The sequence below is a fragment of the Coregonus lavaretus genome (assembly GCF_964263955.1).
Source record: "Coregonus lavaretus genome assembly, chromosome: 7".
Lineage (NCBI taxonomy): Eukaryota > Metazoa > Chordata > Actinopteri > Salmoniformes > Salmonidae > Coregonus > Coregonus lavaretus.
The window spans coordinates 17,008,049-17,024,208 of record NC_139994.1 but is presented as its reverse complement, the minus strand read 5'-3'; the positions used below and the strand labels follow the sequence as shown (position 1 = coordinate 17,024,208).

General features: G+C 43.3%; 1 protein-coding gene across 2 annotated transcripts; it reads right to left on the bottom strand.

The window, feature by feature from the left end:
- Positions 1–2,247: 2,247 nt before the first annotated feature.
- LOC311132318 (putative tyrosine carboxypeptidase MATCAP2) lies at positions 2,248–15,543 on the bottom strand. 2 transcript variants are annotated; one of them, XM_084165567.1, is made up of 7 exons: positions 15,275–15,543; positions 12,861–13,630; positions 10,897–11,040; positions 6,198–6,330; positions 5,467–5,772; positions 4,819–4,916; positions 2,248–4,013 (listed from the first exon to the last, which is right to left on the bottom strand). In XM_084165567.1, the coding sequence occupies exons 1-7, from the start codon at positions 15,297–15,299 to the stop codon at positions 3,855–3,857; spliced, it is 1,635 nt and encodes a 544-aa protein (XP_084021693.1). In that variant the 5' UTR covers positions 15,300–15,543; the 3' UTR covers positions 2,248–3,854. The 2 variants fall into 2 exon arrangements, with proteins under 2 accessions (XP_084021693.1, XP_084021694.1); XM_084165568.1 differs by having other exon boundaries at positions 12,861–13,626.
- Between the last annotated feature and the right edge of the window lie 617 nt (positions 15,544–16,160).

Genomic DNA, 16,160 nt, shown 5'->3' with positions numbered 1-16,160 from the left:
AGACCAAGTAGAGACTTTGGACAGGGTGGATATGGTATAATAAAGGCAGTTTATTCAGAGGTAAAGATATCTGGAATCGCGTGCACGGACTCGTTCGTCAAACTCTTAGGGCGCTATCTGAAGAGAGCCCCGAAAACATTGTGTGCAGACATTTTATACAATAAATGATGTAGGTTGAATCTAGTAGTTCTGATCTTCTGATTGGTCCTGATGAGTTGGGCGAGGTCCCCTCCACTGTTGCATTGGCTCTGAGTCGGGTTCTCTGTCTTCAAATGTTCAGCCTAAAGAGAGGGGATTTTTGTGTCTGTGTGTGTGTGTGTTTAACAGTGATGATGTGTGTGTGTGTGTGTTATCAGTGATGATGTGTGTGTGTGTGTGTGTGTGTGTGTGTGTGTGTGTGTGTGTGTGTGTGTGTCCTCAGAGCAAGAACTCGTGAGTTGGAAGAACTGAGAGACCTATGGCGTGGGTGTTGTCCTTGGCCACCTGCTGACAAGGCTGACAAGATAGGACTCTTTTGTCCATTGTTATAGGATAGGAACAGCATTGATTGAAAACAAACGCCCAACACAAAATGGGTCATGCACAAGATTTTAGTCAGACCAAGCTATAACATTATATATTTACTACGACAGTACATTCAACCAAAAGCTAATATAACAAAGGCATCAGAGATTATTTATAATCTGTCACAGAAACTGGAATCCATCTCCCCAGATCAGTCAATAAATGCTTCTGGTATTGACTTATATGCTGCCCCTGTCTTCATGTTGTTGCTGGACATATCTTTTTTAAAATGTGTGTAGGTCACCTAAATCATCAGAAAAATTGCCCCTCCTGAGAATTTTTTCAGGAGCCGCCACTGGACACATGACTGAGTGAACTGTGCTTAGGGGATGTTACATCCTCTATTTCTATGGTTACATCACTGTCAGTATCAGGATGAGGAAGTTCAGAGGGAACTTTTGGTCTGTGATGTCATGTATACAATCATATCCTCAGTAAGAGTATGGTTACTATCGGTCAATAATAGCAGTGTTACATTAGGATTGAATGTGTTTAAAGTAAAATGCACCTTTTGTAATCTTCATAATACTACTTTCATCATTGGTATATGATGTTGGGGGTTGAGTTGGCGCTTTCTTCAGTTTTTAAGTGATTCCTCACATATCGTAGTCGAATCATATCGCTCCCCAATAGAGTTATGGAGAAAGTAGTGGATGTGACTGCCCTCTAGTGGTGAAATATTTGGACTGCAGAGGCCTCCTCTCCTTCTGCCCACCTACACTTCAGCGGTCACCCTGTCCTATAAACGCCTGACCCACTTTGACCAGACAAGCTTCTAAAACAAAATGCCTCTGTGAAATATTTATGGTTGGCCTTTGAGGCTGCTGAGGGGAGGATGGCTCATAATAATGGCTGGAATGGAGTCAATGGAATGGTATCAAACACGTGCATGTGGTACCATTCCATTGACTCCATTCCAGCCATGATTATGAGCCATCCTCCCCTCAGCAGCCTCCACTGATAAACACCCATATCTAACTATAGAAAACACCTCCTGACAAGCCCACACTATGAAGTTGTCTCCTCAAGTAGAACAAGCACCTATCAGTTTAACAAACCAGGGCACACCAGTAGAAAAACGTTTCAAAACGTTGTGCAACAGAAAACTAAAACAAGCATTTCTTATTGGACAAGTTCCGATAGTACCTCCCTGTTTCGGCCTGTTTTCTTCCATTTCGTGCCTAGTGAATACGACCCAGGTTCTATGGAGCAGAGTGGAAGCCCAGGATAAGAGGCCCTGTTCTTGTTGGTGGTCCCCGTGTAGACAGAGGCCTATTGTCCAGCATGTCTCCCGAGTGGCGCAGTGGTCTAAGGATCCTGGTTCGAATCCAGGCTCTGTTGTAGCCGGCCGTGACTGGGAGACCCATGGGGTGGCGCACAATTGGTCCAGGGTAGGGGAGGGAATGGCAGGCAGGGATGTAGCTCAGTTGGTAGAGCATGGCGTTTGCAACGCCAGGGTTGTGGGTTCGATTCCCACAGGGGGCCAGTATGATAAATAATGTATGCACTCACTAACTGTAAGTCGCTCTGGATAAGAGCATCTGCTAAAATGTAAAAATGTCAGTGCTTGTAGGTGCCAATAAATGGAGTCCAGTTTCATAGCAAAACCGGAGATGAATGAATGGGACAAGGTGACTGCAACACCTCTTGCCCCAGATTGAGACAGAGACACAAAGCCAAGTCTCCAAGGTGATGGATCCAATTTATTAGGGTTTCCCAGGGCTTCAGTGAACACCAGGAGGTATTAAAATACAGTACAGTTACAGTACAATACAATATATAGTGCAACATAACTTATAAACACCAGTGCTCATCATACAGTTGGATCATACCCAGGGCCATTTGTGGTAAAATAGCGGCAGCAAACATGCTACCTACATCAGGTCAAAGTTAGCCTGGTCCCAGATCAGTTTGTGCTGTCCTGCCAACTCCTATGGTCATTGGAAATTACTATTAGCAAGACAGCACAAACTGATCTAGGACCAGGCTAGGTGGAAGTGTCAATATAACCATATTTATCAAATATCACAGTGTTCAGTTCTCAAAACAGGTACCAAAAGCAAGAACATCAACAACCTGTCAATCATGTTTGACCAAAAGGAGAAAAACATTACAGTACAATATTATGTTGCACTGTGCCTTTAAAAACACTAGTCCTATTGGTTGGATTTAAAATGCAGCAAGGAGAGTTCATCAATGTAAGGTTGTAAGGTTATCTCTAAGGAAACTGCCAGAAACAAAGCAGTTCAAAGTTCATAGGTGAAAGGTTATAAATGCTGGAGAGAAAAGTGCAAATCTTAAGACTGTGGGTGTGTTTGTAGGGATTGATGCTGCTGCACCAAGGTAACCTCTTGCTGGATATGTCAACGGGGCACAAATACATATGAGCCACAATGCATTTCTATGCTATCCCAATTCTACTATCTCAGCACTATGCTGCTGTCTTGTGCTTCGTTAGGTTGCCTCTTCCACATGCCTTTCTCCACTGTGACCTGGCACATCATAAATCAGTGTTGTGCTTTTATGATACCATAGCCATCTCTCTCCTGTATGTCTCTCACTGCAGCCCGATCCTGACAAACACACACACTCTCTGGTTCATGGGTAATTCCCTGAACATCAACTATCACAACAGCAACCAACCAAGTCCACAGTAAAACTCTGTTTAGAAACATTAGTATAGGAACCCATTGGTCTTTGGAACAGGAGATTGAAAATAGAAGTACACTTAGCTTTGGGGTGCAAGAGAGCGATATAGAGATGGAGAGATGGAGAGGTGAGCGAGATGGAGAGGGAAACCCTACATACAATACAGTACTCTGCACAAGTCATGTCACATCACACAACTACCATAGGTGGTGGAAAACCAGTTTACAACCAGGAAATTACATCATCATGACATCAAATGCCATTTTGCCTGTTGGGGATGGTAGTGGCGGTGAAAGATGCAAGGGTTGTCACTGTGGATGATGTCACTGACTTTAATGAGGTTTCGGTAGCCCAGTAGCTCGGTGGAGGTGTGGCATGCTGGAGGGTCAGGGGTCACTTCTTTCTGGGCATGCTCAGATGAAGAGCGTAGAGTCACTTCTCATGGGGTACCGGGCCAGAAGAACCAACACACTCACTTATTCCAACACACACCTTTATAACAACCTTATAACAACCTCTATGCCTTTGTTATATACAAAACGTTTAGATCCCAAATGGATCTTGGTCAGGTTGCTGTTAACCTATAAAAGCTATGTGTAGGAGTAACTGAGTGTGCAGGCCCTCCTCTAGTCCACCATGTCTCAGATGAGCACCCTGAGCTCCTCGTCAGTCAGCTGGTTGACCTCCATGATCTTCTCCAGCTGTTCAGCGTAGCACGCCGTGTCCTGCAGGAAGTGAGGTATCCTCACGTGCTCCATCTGCGCCAGACCTTTCAGCCGATCCACGTCCTCGTACGACACCTGGGCAAGCAGACAGACAGAAACAATCAAGATCATGCTAATGTATTTTAGAACAAGCGAACAAAAACGTCAGACTGACAGAAACAATCAAGATCGAATTTGTGCTAATGTAATAAAAGCAGGTTTCTATTCTGCAGGGAGTGCCACTGGCCAAACCGCCTCTTGGCAGGCTTTTGTTCCAGCCCTACTCTAACACACCTGGAACTGTGAATCCATGCTCTGATGAGCAGCTCATTAGTAGAATCAGATGTGCTAGAGCAGGGCAGGAATAAACGCCTGCATACCAAGTAGCTCTCTAGGAGGGTTGGCCACCTGTGCTATACAGATATGCCTAAAACAGACAGCAGTAACACTGTAAGCCCATCTGTGTGAAACACATTGAGTCATGTGTTCCCTCTCTATGCCTGAAGTCATTCTTCTTCTCAGGCAGAATAACATGGTCTGCTCTGCTTTCTCCTCATACAGCTGTAGTTACGTAAGCTTATTCAGCCTGGCATCTCATTCAATTTCATGTGCAAATAAGCATTGTCGTTATGGTGAAGGAGAAAGAGAAATAGGAAGAGAGGAGAGCGATACGAAAGCTGTGCAGTCAAACACATCAAACATATTGCCTTTGTGTCTCCTGTCTGCAGTGTAATGCAAACCCTTTGAAAAATAATCATTATGCACAAAAAGCCATAGGATGCAGATCATAGAATAAGAATTGGTGACCTTGTTAGCCGGTTTGGCAGCCTCCTGATAAACCTACTCTTGCTATGTCTACGGGTCCTAGTCTGACACACTAAACAGACCCCCTGTTACGCACCTTGCCCAGGGACATGAGCAGCTGGAAGTCAATCTTCTCTCTGTGTCTCAGGATCTTCAGGATGCCATCCAGGTACACCTGGTCCTTACTGAAACAACCTGAAATATACAACAACAAGCCCATGGAGATGACATCAGTACGTACTCAAACAACCTGAAATATACAACCACAAGCCCATGGAGATGACATCAGTACGTACTGAAACAGCCAAGTCCACATTCATTACATCTGAACTTAAAAACCCCCAAGGCCTGGTAGAAAATGCTGACTCCAGTAGGTGGAAAAGCTAAAGTAAGAGATAGGTGTGTGGCTGCATGCAGGAATGCCTATGTACAGATGTAAGATCTTAATTTGATTACCCAGTTGCAGGAGAACTTTCATGCAATGCAGAACATTTAAAACGTGTAGTATATTTGAGGTTTAAAAAGGCTTCTGAAGCTTGCAGTTTATACTTAAAAATGTCAGACTTGATTTTCCCTTACGAAAGATGTATCAACCCCTACAAAAATGTCCATTAATTATAATCAACATAATAATTCACATTTCCTGTTGCTGCAAGATTATTTTCCTGCTGTAGCAAACCGGCTCAAATTAAGATACTACATCTGTATGGGCGTGTGAACAAAAGGTTGTGTCTGTGTTAGTTACCTGGCTGTGCAGTGTCGGTCTGTCCCCTCTTGGCTCGTACACAGTAGTCCCAGCGTGTGTTGGGGTCCTGGACGAAGCGTCCCAGGCTGTGGAACAGCTGAGAGAAGGACATGCGGCTGGCCTGGTACACTGTGTAGTAGAGTAAGGCAGCCCTCCACAGGGTAGGGTCCTTACGGAACAGGACAGAGTGGATGCTGGCCAGCCCTTCCTCCGTAGGGTTCAAAGGTCGGAGATTGTGCTTCTTCCTGCCGACTACGATGTTCCACGGCTGCTGGGCGTTGTTGATGCCCCGGAAGTAGTGTGTGCCTAGGAAGAGGGCACAGACACAGGAAATGATCACAGTGGCTATATTGCACCAACAGGGTGAAGAGACCCAAGCTGACCTCATCCTAGAAAAAATAACAGTGCCGCTGAGTACAGCAGAGCCGACTAGTGGGCCGGTGAATTACTGTGCGCGAACAGCAAGTTCAGTATTGAGTGGACCAGGACCATGAGTAATGATTGTGTTAATTTAAATGTGCTGTGGTTGCGGAAGTGCCTCTTATCAACCAATACATGTTTTGCACCTAGCTCTCCTGACCCATTCTCCCTGATCCAGGACAAATGTGTGCATTATGTCACCCTTGAAATACATTACTGTGTGGCTGTAATACTGTAACAAACACTGGGATATGTGCACCTCTTGACAAAACGACGCACCCCTAGAGGTATAATGGAGTTATAGTACCAACCGATCTCGTGTCGAAGCATGCCCTCCAGCCAGTGTTCCCGGGCTGTGGCAATGTTGATGGTCAGAGTGGGACGGCTGTTCACCACCGTCATGGACGCTCTGGAGAGGAGGTCGTCTGTCACGTTGACCACTATCTGACGACAGAGAGAAGGAGAGATGTTGAGACTCACTTTATATGGAGCACTATCTGGCAAAGACACCACATAGAGATATGTAGTTAAGAAACGTCTACCTTAATAAGCGATACGGTACCGTAGCAGGATATGGGGTTACTATGTGGCGGCTACATCATATGAGGGAATTGTTATGATTGGGGTGTGCAGAATTGTAATTATAGTGATCTTAGGGGGTTTGTTCTTTTGGGAGATTTAGGAGGAACAATTAAAAAAAATTGATTAAATATTTATTTTTCTCTCACCCATCTACACACAATATCTTACAATGACAAAGTGAAAACATGTTTTTAGAAATTTTTGCAAATGTATTTAAATGAAATAAAGAAATACAGTACCAGTCAAAAGATAGATACAGTGCCTTGCAAAAGTATTCATCCCCCTTCACGTTTTTCCTATTTTGTTGCATTACAACCTGTAATTTAAATGGATTTTTATTTGGATTTCATGTAATGGACATCCACAAAATAGTCCAAATTGGTGAAGTGAAATGAAAAAAATTACTTGTTTCAAAACATTCAAAAAAAAAAATAACGGAAAAGTGGTGCGTGCATATGTATTCACCCCCTTTGCTATGAAGCCCCTAAATAAGATCTGGTGCAACCAATTACCTTCAGAAGTCACATAATTAGTTAAATAAAGTCCACCTGTGTGCAATCTAAGTGTCACATGATCGCAGTATATATACACCTGTTCTGAAAGGCCCCAGAGTCTGCAACACCACTAAGCAAGGGGCACCACCAAGCAAGCAGTACCATGAAGACCAAGGAGCTCTCCATACAGGTCAGGGACAAAGTTGTGGAGAAGTACAGATCAGGGTTGGGTTATAAAAACATATCCAAAACTTTGAACATCCCACGGAGCACCATTAAACCCATTATTAAAAAATTTAAAGAATATGGCACCACAACAAACCTGCCAAGAGAGGGCCGCCCACCAAAACTCATGGACCAGGCAAGTAGGGCATTAATCAGAGAGGCAACAAAGAGACCAAAGATAACCCTGAAGGAGCTGCAAAGCTCCACAGCGGAGATTGGAGTATCTGTCCATAGGACCACTTTAAGCCGTACACTCCACAGAGCTGGGCTTTACGGAAGAGTGGCCAGAAAAAAGCCATTGCTTAAAGAAAAAAATAACCAAACACGTTTGCAGTTCGCGAAAAGGCATGTGGGAGACCCCCCAAGCATATGGAAGAAGGTACTCTGGTCAGATGAGACTAAAATGTAGCTTTTTGGCCATTAAGGAAAACGCTATGTCTGGCGCAAACCCAACACCTCTCATCACCCCGAGAACACCATCCCCACAGTGAAGCATGGTGGTGGCAGCATCATGCTGTGGGGATGTTTTTCATTGGCAGGGACTGGGAAACTGGTCAGAATTGAAGGAATGATGGATGGCGCTAAATACAGGGAAATTCTTGAGGGAAACCTATTTCAGTCTTCCAGAGATTTGAGACTGGGACGGAGGTTCACCTTCCAGCAGGACAATGACCCTAAGCATACTGCTAAAGCAACACAAGCGTGGTTTAAGGGGAAACATTTAAATGTATTGGAATGGCCTAGTCAAAGCCCAGACCTAAATCCAATTGAGAATCTGTGGTATGACATAAAGATTGCTGTACCAGCGGAACCCATCCAACTGCCTTGAAGAATGGGCAAAAATCCCAGTGGCTAGATGTGCCAAGCTTATAGTGACATACCCCAAGAGACTTGCAGCTGTAATTGCTGCAAAAGGTGGCTCTACAAAGTATTGACTTTGGGGGGGGGGGGGGGGGGGGGGTGAATAGTTATGCACGCTCAAGTTTTCAGTTTTTTTCTCTTATTTCTTGTTTGTTTCACAAGAAAAAATATTTTGCATCTTCAAAGTGGTAGGCATGTTGTGTAAATCAAATGATACAACCCCCCCAAAAATCAATTTTAATTCCAGGTTGTAAGGCAACAAAATAGGAAAAATGCCAAGGGGGTGAATACTTTCGCAAGCAAATGTATTATGGCAAGAACAGCTCAAATAATGAAAGAAAAAGGACAGCCCATCATTACTTTAAGACATGAAGGTCAGTCAATACGGAACATTTCAAGAACTTTGAAAAGTTTCTTCAAGTGCAGTCGCAAAAACCATCAAGCCCATGGGGTGGCGCACAATTGGCCCAGCGTCGTCCAGGGTAGGGGAGGGAATGGCCGGCAGGGATGTAGCTCAGTTGGTAGAGCATGGCATTTGCAACGCCAGGGTTGTGGGTTCGATTCCCATGGGGGGCCAGTATGAAAAAAATAAATGTATGCACTAACTGTAAGTCGCTCTGGATAAGAGCGTCTGCTAAATGACTAAAATGTAAATGTAAAATGTAAGCGCTATGAGGAAACTGGCTCTTATGAGGACCGCCACAGGAATGGAAGACCCAGAGTTACCTCTGCTGCAGAGGATAAGTTCATTAGAGTTACCAGCCTCAGAAATTGCAGCCCAAATAAATGCTTCATAGAGTTCAAGTAACAGACACATCTCAACATCAACTGTTCAGATGAGACTGTGTGAATCAGGCCTTCATGGTCGAATTGCTGCAAAGAAATCACTACTAAAGGACACCAATAAACAAGAGCAATGGACATTAGACCGGTGGAAATTTGTCCTTTGGTCTGGAGTCCAAATTTGAGATTTTGGGTTTCAACCGTGTGGGTGAACGGATGATCTCCACATGTGTGTTTCCCAACGTAATGCATGGAGGAGGAGGTGTTATGGTGTGGGGGTGCTTTGCTGGTGACACTGTCTGTGATTTATTTAGAATTCAAGGCACACTTAACCAGCATGGCTACCACAGCATTCTGAAGCGATACGCCATCCCATCTGGTTTGGGCTTAGTGGGACTATCATTTGTTTTTCAACAGGACAATGACCCAACACACCTCCAGGGTGTGTAAGTGCTATTTTACCAAGAAGGAGAGTGATAGAGTGCTGAATCAAATGACCTGGCCTCCACAATCCCCCGACCTCAACCCAATTGAGATGGTTTGGGATGAGTCGGACCGCAGAGTGAAGGAAAAGCAGCCAACAAGTGCTCAGCATATGTGGGAACTCCTTCAAGGCTGTTGGAAAAGCATTCCAGGTGAAGCTGGTTGAGAGAATGCTATTTCATAGTTTTGATGTCTTTACTAGTATTCTACAATCTAGAAAATAGTAAAAATAAAGAAAAACCCTTGAATGAGTAGGTGTTCTAAAACTTTTGACCGGTAGTGTAAGTATTCACACCCCTGATTCAATACTTTGTAGAAGCACATTTGGCAGTGATTACATTGTTATTTTCAAAATTCTTCAAGCTCCGTCATATTAGTTGTTAATCATTGCTAGACAACCATTTTCAGGTCTTAGATTTTCAAGTAATTTTAAGTCAAAACTGTAACTCGGCCACTCAGGAACATTCACTGTCTTCTTGGTAAGCAACTCCAGTGTATATTTGGCCAGGTTTTCTACTAGGATTTTGCCTGTGCTCAGCTCCATTCTTTTTTATCCTGAAAAACTCCCCAGTCCTTAATGGTTACAAGCATACCCACAACATGATGCAAGCATCACTATGCTTGAAAATGTGGAGCGTGATACTCAGTAATGTGTTGTATTGGATTTGCCTCAAACATAACAGTTTGTATTCAGGAGAAAAAGTTAATTGCTTTGCCACATTTTTTGCAAACAGGATACATGTTTTGTAATATTTATATTCTGTACATGCTTCCTTCTTTTCCCTCTGTCAATTAGGTTAGTATTGTAGAGTAACTACAATGTTGTTGATCCATCCTCAGTTTTTTCCTATCACAGCCATTAAACTATGTAACTGTTTTAAATTCACCATTGGCCTCATGGTGAAATCCCTGAGCGGTTTCCTTCCTCTCCGGCAACTGAGTTAGGAAGGACGGCCTGTATCTTTGTAGTGACTAGGTGTATTGATAAACCATCCAAAGTGTAATTAATAACTTCACCATGCTCAAAGGGATATTCAATGTCTGCTTTTTTTTTTACCCATCTACCAATAGGTGCCTTTCTTTGCGAGGCTTTGGAAAACCTCCCTGATCTTTGTGGTTCAATCTGTGTTTGAAATTCACTGCTCGACTGAGGGACCTTACAGATAATTGTATGTGTGGGTAGTCATAAAAAAATCATGTTAAACACTATTATTGCACACGGCATGAGTTCATGCAACTTATTACGTGACTTTTATGCAAATCTTTACTCCTCACCTTATTAAGTCTTGCCATAACAGAGGGGTTGAATACTTATTGACACAAGATATCTAAAAACATAATTCCACTTTGACATTATTGGGTATTGTGTGTAGGCCAGTGACAAAAACATCGATATTTAATCCATTTTAAATTCAGGCTGTAACACAACAAAATGTGGAAAAAGGGTGTGAATCCTTTCTGAAGGCACTGTAGTTGACCCTGGATCTGTGGTAAGGGGTATCTTATACCTTTCTCCAGGTAAAAGTTGCCCTTGACCACAGATTTGGAATCAGATTACTCCAGCTGGTCCATGTCCTCTCACCTCCCCAATACAGCCCTCCTTTTCCATGTACTTCTTGACCAGGTACCAGATACGACACTTGGTGAGCAGGTTGCCCCCTGTGGCTTGCTCAAACATCTCATAGCTCCCATACTTCTGGAGGGCCAACTCCATGATACGCACCGCCTGTAGGGGGAGAGAAACACCATGACAGAATACATTATGCTAAAATCTAATGATGGACTTAAGTGTTTTCTTGGTAAGAATACAGCTATAAAGGCTTGATTCAGTTCAGGAGTGCAACTTGTGTTGAGTTGATATTGAGGAAAATAACAAGAACTTGAGTAATCCTTCAGTTGATTTGTTTGGAGGGAAATACTGCATAGCAAATAGCTATCTATGATTAGGCTATATAAATAGCTCCCTATTAGGAATAGCACTTGGAGAAGTTTTGTCCGGTGACAAGGCCAGGGCAGTACAGGTCAGTGCTTTCTCCATTCTCTCTGTGGTGTGGTCAGGGCTGTGGAATAGGCCTAATAGAGACAGTCCCTACTCCCTACAGATCATTACAGAGATCATCCTCTCTCTCGCCCCAGCACACACGCCACAGAGACCAAGTAGAGTCAGTTCTGTTAAATGTACACTAACTGGAGTTGTTACGCAATAGTACAATTAGCTGTTGAAGTCACATAGTGTAAATTTGTTCCTGAAACTTATCAGGGTTAGGATTACTGCATGAGGTAGCCTAATCAACATGAAGTTGGGCAGATTAGTGTTTCATCGTTTTGAAGTTTAATAACAGTTGATTGTCAGCATTGAGGATCAAACTAAAAAAGGGGTCCTATTCTACATTAATTCTACATCAGTGTAGAGAATGGCCACACAGTTATACACAATGGGAATCTGTAAAACGATACTAGTGCCAGGAGTGGAAGACAGAAAACATGATAGCACAAAGGGCAATGTCCACCACAGGATCACATTACCTGCATTTTCTGTAGACTTCATTCAACAAAAGAGGCTGCCATAGGTTCCTATCAGTATACTAGTGTTACCCAGGTAGCTAGCACTCAACGGAACACCTTAGGGGTTGCTATTAAGTTCAGACAGCACTAGAAACACTAGACCAGACTACATTCTATTAATTCTCCTGAACTATATGTTAGACAGCAGGCTATCTAGTACAATCACTATGATTTACAGTAGTACTTAAAAGCATATTTTCTTGGAAATTGATTTGTCCCTCAATTCATTCTTGTAGCTCCGCTAACTATTGCGTAAGGTACTGATTTCTCTTGTCTCTCTTGTTGGGGTAATCGCAACATGACTTTTAACATACTCACTCAGCTATTGATCTGTCGGTAGAGTAGCTTGTTGGCTATCTGCCCAGAATAAGGGCTAATGTTGATAGCCATTTGATAAATACTAATGTGGATAGAGAGTGCACAAAGACATATTTTCTACCTCAATCATACAGCTCAGACAGAGAGAGCACTGATGTCTCTTTCCACCCCCTGACTGGTGTGCTGGAGTTTTAAAGCACCACCCCCCAACTAATCTATCCAAGCTTGTCTGACAGGGTTTGTCTGCTGCCTGGCTGCGTGGCTTTCAGTAAGTGGGCAGATTTACTTCAGCTCAGTCCTGGGAGAATAAGAGGTTTGGCAGAGACATTTCTTGGCCCCAGGCTCTGGGCTTGACCCCTGGCACAATGTGCCTCGCTATCTAAAATCAGCCGACTCAGCAGTAGCCTTGGGCACTTGGGACATGGTTTAGGACAGGGTAGGTCACCTGTACCGACCTCTGGAAGTGCTTAGTGTTTGTTTGTTGTGCCTAGTCTACCTCTTGCCTTAGTTGTATAAAACCTGTCCTATCCTTAGACTTACCTGTAACAGTAATTGGCATGATAATTCACTCCTCACCTCTCCACTGTTATAGCTGATGTGTAGGGAGATTTATGGTTTAAAATGGCCCGAAAAGCACTATTAATTCATTGACATGGGTCTCACCTGTGTCAGGAAGCGGTCGGAGGCGTTGTTGTGGCGAGCCAGCACCAGCGGAGACACAGGGTTGCTGTACTCAAACTGAGGATTGTAGCTGAAGTCCGACTTGAAGAACTTCACCTTCTCCTTCTCCACGTTGGACGGCTTGATGGCGGTGAGGATGCAAAGCTTCTTGATTCCGGCGTTCTCCCCTTCCCGCATCACCCCTCCTCTGGGCAGCGAGGGCAGCTTGGTACGGGTTGAGCTGGAAAAGCAGGTCTTCCATGGCCGGGCGACAGGGCGGGGGGACAGGCTCATGGTGCTACCCAGGACTGTGATGCTGTGGGCTGGCTTGGGTCCACTGGCGAAGCCCCCTGAGGCGGAGGAGAAGACATGGTGGTGGGAGGAGTGCCTGGTGTCCCTGGTGTCTCCGCTGCCCTGCTGGCCCAACAGTAACAGAGGAGTTACAGACGGATGGTGGTGGTTATCGTGTGACCTGCTGGATGTAGAGGCACATCTCACAGTCTTCTTGGGTCTGCGGTACGGGGAGTGCTTGGGGCTCTGTCTCTCCTCCTCCTCGGCCTGCAGGAGCACATTGTAGCTGCTGGTTCCTGTGGTGAAGAGGTCCTTGAGGATGCTGGACGACAGCTTCTCCAGGCACACCTGAGTGGGGCTCAGAGGCCGCTTGTCCGGCACCGTGGGGCTTGAGTACTTCTTAGAGATCTCCATCTCTACCGGCAACGTCGAGCTCAGGAGGTACTTCTTAGACTGCTCCATCGATGGCCAATGGAGCCTTTCTGAAACAACAAGTGTTGATGACTGACCAAGGGTTGAGTCAGTAATACTGACGCAGCAGCTTACTTATTTTAGATTATCTCTCTCACTCACTCACTGAACAGTACCTAGACTAATCCTTTTACAGAATGAGACAGAGGAGCTTCTTCAGTCTGCAGCCAGTTCAGCTCTAAAGCTAGACTTCTGTGAATTCTGTCATGTGTGCATGCGTTGTTTACAGAACCCAATAGAGGATTATTCAATAGCTCAGAGGGTGATATCATTGGTTTGGGTTTGGAGTGCAACACTGACTCACTCAGACCAAGCCAATAAAGGCTGCTACTATCCTCCTCCATTTCATAGAATCACAGTGCATAGACCTTAAATGGACATATCCAAATGGACATTTCTGACAACCTCTCCAGTTACAGCTTTATAGCAATTGTATCAGCAGTCCTTATTGGGACTATTAGCTATGCTTCATTGATTTCTCTATGCACAAAGCACAGTCAGTTATGATGTAGGTGTGTCACCAAATTATTCCCATCATGTCTCCAGAGTGTGACAGGGTAGCAGCCCTAGTGTAGAGCCTTGTGTCCTGTGCTCCAGTGAGATGGGCTGGATGACCAGGAGCGTCATCACACTGTGTATAACTACTTTGTTCAGACAGGAGCACTGATGTGGAAGCTATGCAACCATTGCACTAACAACACAACCACTTCGGGGCTTCAGCAGATCACATGGCAACAACAGATTTCAAAACAAACCATCTCAGATAACATTACCCAAGCTGAATCATTCCAAAAGATGAGTCAGTAGCTGGTCATGGAACAAATACATTAAGAATGGATAAATATCCCTTGACCATGTCAATGTTTTCTGCTTTATTACAGCAACAGGTGTATATTGCAGTTCTACATTATTTTAGCTACACTATTCTGTTCTTGCTGCACTGCAAAATAGCTTGATTTAGATTTTTGAGGTAGTACAGTACTGACAAATAATGCAATACAGTGGCTACTGACAGTTATAATGCATTGTTAGACTTGTTATAACAATGTTGGTGTACTTTTTTTATACTAACTTTTTTTTAATGTGTGATTTTATAGATTTTTATCCTGCTGTTGATTATCTTGTGTATGTAAAGTGACTTTGAATCTCTTGAAAAGTGCTTGAAAAGTTAAGCATGTATGTTATGACAGCTTTATAATGTCTAAAATGTCTATAATGTATCTACAAGATCATCAGCAGACTCCATCACCATCATCTACCATCCTCTGACCAGCTCCCTCCACTCAAGCCATAAACTGACCCTACCCATCTTCGGAGGATGCAGCTTTCAAAGACTTGGCCTTTGTTGACCTGTCATGATAATATTGCTTGTTGTTTTTTTTCTCTTGAAGCGCTTTGAGATTCTATGAAAAGCGCTAAAGAAATGTAACAAATTATTATTATTAAAAACATCCTATTAATGAGTGTCAAAACAACAGCCAGTTTCAGAATGAGTGGAAAATGCAGAACAACTTATTATAAGCATTTTATGTTTGAAGTTCAGACTTCTGTGTTCAGTGTGTCTCTGTTGTTGCTGGCTTTCTGACCAGATTGGAACGCTAATGTTAGCTAATTCAAGCAAATTCAAGTCATACACAGATAAAGTGCATACATACCAGTCACTTTTATTGATTCGAGCATTGATTCGAGTCTTTGTTCTGTGGACCACCTCTTGACAACAACGTCTCCCAAGCAAAAAAAAAACAAGTAGCTAGCAAGCTAACAAGTAACCTTAGCTAATGTAGCTAGCTAACCAGTTTGCCAACTGTCACTAACCTAACCTAACTAGCTAGTTAGATCAAACTAAACAAGATTAGCTAGCTAGCAAGCTAGACAGTCAACTAACGATGATAGCAGATAACCAGCTAGCTGAGAATGTCTTCACAAAAAGAAAAGCCTTGTTGAAGGCATCTTGTCCTTCTATTTTGAGCACTCAGACATCAGTCGTTCCGTACTGTTGAGACTGAAGAACGAAATTACACAAACTAAGAGCTGTTTCCATAGTGCCCGTGCAACGTCACACATAAACGACTGTGCTTCTGGGAGATAATGTTTTCAGTAAAAAGACAAGATTCGATTTTTTGCAACTAATATTATTCCAAAGTGTCATTACAGTTTATACAGACTTGTATTATGTTTTTAACTTTTTTAACCAAACCTCAGACAAATTCCACCAAATTGTTTCATAAATGTGGCTTCATTCAATATCTACTTATCTGATTCCATGTATTTCTGCATGTTTTAAATTTGTGACTCAGACTCAATGGCATAAAAAAAATAATATGCTTAATTTAACCAGGCAGCACAAATTCCATCCTCCTCCTAATGTCTCACTGAAGGTAGGGACTTGAATTATGGGATTATAATGATGACAGAAGCACATAACTACCTGAGTTTGTATTCTGAATTTCGTGGTTGCACATTATGATTCATGGTTGCAAGTACGATTCGCAAATGTGTAATTTAATTTCGCAATTTCGTGTGAAAGATTTAACAACGGTC

Bases quoted from the DNA above. Each gene is read 5' to 3' on its own strand.
- LOC311132318 (XM_084165567.1), bottom strand. From the start codon at position 15,299: ATGCTCGAATCAATAAAAGTGACTG. The intron at 6,331-10,896 runs GTGAGAGGACAT...CTCTGTCGTCAG, and splicing joins AGGAGGGCTGTATTGGGGAG to ATAGTGGTCAACGTGACAGA. The intron at 4,014-4,818 runs GTGCGTAACAGG...CTGCTTGCCCAG, and splicing joins TGCTCATGTCCCTGGGCAAG to GTGTCGTACGAGGACGTGGA.